Raw genomic sequence first — 5439 nt, 5'->3', positions numbered from 1 at the left:
TTGGAAGTAAGACTTCTTGGCTGAGTTGAGTGAGGAGGAGAATGTAGACAGCTTAGAGTGGTAGACTTCGAGGGCAGCTGGGAGGTTGGTCCTTTTCCACTTCTGTTCGGCTGCACGCAGACTAGTTCGGGTTGAGCGGAGAACAGCAGAGAGCCAAGGCTGCTAATAGCACAATTAATGGCCACTTTATATCTGAATACAGACATAATACACACATACTCTACTTACATAATTAAGACTCCAGAATGATTAAGGAATCAACCAACTCTTTGAACATGTGGTTTAGATCTTAAACAGTGATATTTATAAACCTAATGCTTAAATAGTTTGAGAACTGACATAATTACAGTTTTTATGTAAACAAATTCAGCAAAGATGATGTTGGTTTAAATATCTTTAACGTTACAATCAATTTCACAGACTTCTGAAACAATGGGAAAAACAATAGCAGAATTAAAATATACCAGCCAATTTATAATATTAATTACCACAGAAGACGAAGAAAAGCTCACATTAGCATCAACAAGAGTGCAGATATAATAGGGAACCAAGCTAAGGAGAAAGACAGTAACTACAATTCCTAATGTTTTTTCAGCCTATGTTTCAGATGTAATCGTAATCTTCTTACTTTTGTTTTCATCATTTTTACTTTTTTGTTCTGCACTTATTACTTTAACATGTCTTTTTGCCACAACAAAAATGTTTATATAGAGTATTATCATTACAGAGCCAGGCAATACAAATACAACAAATAGATCAACTATCCCCCACATTTCCATAACAAAAATTAATTTCCTGAACACCACTCATATTTCCATTGAAGTAAATCAGTGATACATTATATAGCAGTAACAACAAGTTGTTAAGCATTATCATCAAACAGTTTATATTAACAGTGATTCTAGTTGAATAAAGTAAGGGATCACATTCAGCCAAATAGCGATCAATAGCAATGCATGCAACATGATTAACAGAAACAGGCGGTAGGCCAAAACTAAAAATATTATAAAACATGCACACAGTTTCTCCAAAATACCAACAAGTTTGTATTAATACAACTAAACAGAAAGGAATCACAGTCACTCCCATTAGAAGGCCTGCCACAGCCAGGGAGGGCAGGAGCAGGTTGGTTGGTGTGTGGAGCTGCTTGAAGTGAGAGATTGAAATGATCACCAGCAGGTTTCCACACACTGTCAGCATCACCACTACTGCTGCAGAAATATAAATCACCGCATAGACTGCTGTAGGTCGCACTTCCTTAGTGCAGGAGGAGTTAGAAGACTGGAAACAGTACTGCACTGCTTCAAATTCTTCCATTGATCTGAGAGCTCAGTATAGAATTTTACAGTTATTCACACAAAAGAAAAAATATAAGAACATAAGAAAGTTTACAAATGAGAGGAGGCCATTCAACCGATCGTGCTCGTTTGGTGTCCATTAATAACTAAGTGATCCAAGGATCCTATCCAGTCTATTTTTAAATGTTCCCAAATTTTCAGCTTCTACCACATTGCTGGGGAGTTAGTTCCAGATATTGACTACTCTCTGTGTAAAGAAGTGTTTCCTGTTTTCCGTTTTGAATGCCTTGAAGCCCAATTTCCATTTGTGTCCCCGGGTGCATATGTCCCTGCTGATCTGGAAAAGCTCCTCTGGTTGATGTGGTCGATGCCTTTCATGATTTTGAAGACTTGGTTCAAGTCCCCATGTAGTCTCCTCTGTTCCAGGGTGAAAAGGTTCAGTCCCCTCAGTCTCTCAGTAGGACATTCCCTTCAGACCTGGAATAAGTCTGGTTGCTCTCCTCTGAACTGCCTCTAGAGCAGCGATATCTTTCTTGAAGTGTGGAGCCCAGAACTGCACACAGTATCCAGATGAGATCTAACTAGTGCATTGTACAGTCTTAACATTACTTCCCTTGTTTTAAATTCTACACTTTTGACAATATACCCTAGCATTCTGTTTGCCTTTTTATTGCTTCCCCACATTGCTTGGATGGAGAAAGTGAGGAGTCCACATAGACTCCTAGGTCTTTCTCATGCGTTACTTCATCTAGATCATGCTTACTTCCCTTTGCAATCGGAAGATGTCTAGCAGTGCCATCAGCTCAGAATTGGCAGAAAACAGTGGGACCCTGGTACACCCATCTACTGTCCAGAGAAGTCTGGTCAGAAATGGCCTTCATGGAAGACTTGCAGCCAAAAAGCCATACCTCTGACGTGGAAACAAGGCCAAGCGACTCAACTATGCATGAAAACACAGGAACTGGGGTGCAGAAAAATGGCAGCAGGTGCTCTGGACTGATGAGTCAAAATGTGAAATATTTGGCTGTAGCAGTAGGCAGTTTGTATGTTGAAGGGCTGAAGAGTGGTACACAAATGAGTGTCTGCAGGCAACAGTGAAGCAAGTTTGGGGCTGCATGTCTGCAAATGGAGTTGAGGATTTGGTCAGAGTTAATGGTCTCCTCAATGCTGAGAAGTACAGGCAGATACTTATCCATCATGCAATACCATCAGGGAGGCATCTGATTGGCCCCAAATTTATTCTGCAGCATGACAACGACCCCAAACATACAGCGACAGTCATTAAGAACTATCTTCAGCATAAAGCAGAACAAGGAGTCCTGGAAGTGATGGTATGGCCCCACAGAGCCCTGATCTCAACATCATTGAGTCTGTCTGGGATTACATGAAGAGAGAGAAGCAACTGAGGCTGCCTAAATCCACAGGAGAACTATGGTTAGTTCTCCAAGATGTTTGGGCCAACCTACCTGCCAAGTTCCTTCAAAAACTGTGTGCAAGTGTACCTAGAAAAGGGTGGTCACACTAAATATTGATTTGATGTAGATTTTAATTCTGTTCACTCACTTTGCATTTAGTTAATTGATAAATTAAATAAGTCTTTTTGAAAGCACTCTTACTTTACAGCATTTTTAACACCTGCCAAAAACTTTTGCACAGTACTGTGTGTGTGTTTGTATATATATACATATTTATCTATATCTATATCTATATATATATACACACACACATATAGAGGTAATTCAAATGATTGACATGATCGACATTAGACATCTTGTCTTTTTAATTCATCATTCTCATTAATTGCTTCCTGGTTCATCTGAATTTAATCTAGAACTTGTTATTCAAAATTTCATTACTTAAACTTCACCTCTTTTCAAGATCTGAAATCTAATCTTGATGTTTCTTTATTCCCAGTTGATTTCAATCAAAGTGGAGTGGCTATTCTCTAGGCTTCTCACACAATCCATACAACAGGAGTCATTAAGTCCAATGAAAATATGCCAGCAGGAGGAGCCAGTGTCCCCTCCATTCATATAAATGTTAGCGCTATGTCGTTGAATTTGAATGCCTTGTGTACAAGCTCACCTGTTGTACCATTTATTTGGGAGATGTTATTCCCCTACAACATAAAATAACTGGAACTTCAAGCAGTGCAGTACTGTTTCCAGCCTTCAAACGTATCCTGCTCTAAGGAAGTGCGACCTACATTAGTCTATGTGGTGATGTATATTTCTGCAGCAGCAGTGGTGATGCTGACAGTGTGTGGAAACCTGCTGGTGATCATTTCTATCTCCCAACCTGCTGCTCCTCTCTCTGGCTGTGGCAGAACTTCTAGTAGGACTCATTGTGATGCCTTTTCGCTTAATTGTATTAATAGAAACATGCTGGTATTTTGGTAAAACATTATGTATAGTTTACAACATATTTTGTTTTGTTCTTACATCTGTTTCAATAAGTAATGTTGCATGCATTGCTATTGATTGCTGCGTTGCTGTGTGTGACCCTTTACTCAAACAAAATAACAAGCACTAGAACATGGTCAGTTATACTGCTTAATTGGACATTATCATTTCTATACAATTAGGCACTTTGTTTTAATGGAAATTTTAGAGGTCTTGAATTTGATATTTGCCTTCATATATTTGACTGTCAGCTCTTTATCAACGAAATCTGGGGAATAGTTGATTTGCTAGTTGTATTTTTTTTTCCTTGTTCTGTTATGATTACACTCTATGTTAAAATCTTCATTGTAGCTAAAAGGCATGCGCAAGTTATTAGTTCAGATAAGAACAAAAATAAGATATCTAGTGCATCTGAAAGAAAAGCAGCAAAAACATTAGGAATTTTAGTTGTTGTCTTTCTCTTCTGTTTGGTGCCATATTACATCTGTACTCTAGTTAATGAGAATGTAAGCCAGTCTTCTTCTTCTGTGTTGATTAATTTTCTAGTCTGGCTAGTATATTTAAATTCTACTGCAAATCCCATTATCTATGCTTTGTTTTACCCATGGATTCAGACACCATTGAAATCGATCATAATGTTAAGGATATTTAAACCAGGATCGTCTTTGCTCACTTTGTTTCCGCAGAAAATGTAAAAACATTCTACTAATTGTTATGTTGAAATTACAACTGAATGTTTAAGACCCTCAGTAGGCTCAGTTTCTGTCTTAGCAATGCCAAATGTGATTAGAGTGGTATGACTTGCATCTGAGATGGAAGCACCGATTGGAATGTGCCATCTTCTAACAAACTTGTTCACATTGCAGTTTTCTTTCTACTGTAACTTCCCTGAAGCCTAAATTAAATATTACTCTTTCATCAAGAAGCTGCACACACCAACCCACCTCCTGCTTTCCCTTGCTCTGGCAGATTTCCCAACAAATATTTACATTTGTAGTACTGCAGTCCTAGCTATTTGCACCTATTATTCTCTATGTATGTATTGTTTTGTTCTACAATGTTAATTAATTTATATTGCATATTCAGTGCTTAACTGATTGTTATTGCTACTATACAGCATGTACTTTATTTAAATGGGAATATTAGTGACACGTAAGTAGTCAGGCTTTAATAATCAGCTGGTGGTAATCAACTAGTAAGTATTTTGATAATCTTACAATCAAAAACATAATGGACTTGATAAAATCAAAACTTTGACCCACCCATTATTAACAAACTAAAAACTTATTGTTAAGAGTTACATTTTTGAGCAGAAGAAAGAAGCATCTTACAAAAATAAAATGCTGTCACTTTTTACAGGCTTGTAGTTTATTAGCAGGTGGGTCATCAACACAGGATTCTGTGAATTGTATTCCATGGGGATTCAGATGACTAGTATTTTCACTGCTGTCACTCCCATTATTTTTCCTCATTTGCCCTTGGTTTCAGAAGTCTGATAACAAAATCAAAGCAACACATTTGATGTAATGTTTTGTTAATATGTTTGCATTTTATAAAGTAAAATGCTTCTATTATTGCTTCTCCCGGATTTCATATGTGTAAGACAGACACATTTAGGATATGGAGAGGGGACTGGGAGCAAAACACCGCCCTGGACATTGAATCACTTTGTGGTCCATGGTGGGTGGTTGCGGTGATGGCAAAGTGCAGTCCGTGGGGGGGATTGGTGCCGCCGGTCC

General features: G+C 38.1%; 1 protein-coding gene and 1 pseudogene across 1 annotated transcript; one reads left to right on the top strand and one right to left on the bottom strand.

Moving 5' to 3' along the window:
• Positions 1–352: 352 nt before the first annotated feature.
• Positions 353–1317, bottom strand: LOC136758738 (trace amine-associated receptor 13c-like). The gene is made up of 2 exons (XM_066713352.1): positions 882–1317; positions 353–441 (listed from the first exon to the last, which is right to left on the bottom strand). Exons 1-2 carry the CDS (start codon positions 1315–1317, stop codon positions 353–355), a joined length of 525 nt encoding a protein of 174 aa, XP_066569449.1.
• Positions 1318–3346: 2029 nt separating this feature from the next.
• On the top strand, positions 3347–4395 carry LOC136758731 (trace amine-associated receptor 13c-like; annotated as a pseudogene).
• The last annotated feature ends 1044 nt before the right edge of the window (positions 4396–5439 follow it).

The sequence above is a fragment of the Amia ocellicauda genome, chromosome 1 (assembly GCF_036373705.1).
Source record: "Amia ocellicauda isolate fAmiCal2 chromosome 1, fAmiCal2.hap1, whole genome shotgun sequence".
Classification (NCBI taxonomy): domain Eukaryota; kingdom Metazoa; phylum Chordata; class Actinopteri; order Amiiformes; family Amiidae; genus Amia; species Amia ocellicauda.
Note: the sequence above shows the minus strand (reverse complement) of the source record. Positions and strands in the feature narration are given on the sequence as shown.

Bases quoted from the DNA above. Each gene is read 5' to 3' on its own strand.
- LOC136758738 (XM_066713352.1), bottom strand. From the start codon at position 1,317: ATGGAAGAATTTGAAGCAGTGCAGTACTGTTTCCAGTCTTCTAACTCC. The intron at 442-881 runs GTTTGATGATAA...TTCTGCTATTGT, and splicing joins AATCACTGTTAATATAAACT to TTTTCCCATTGTTTCAGAAG.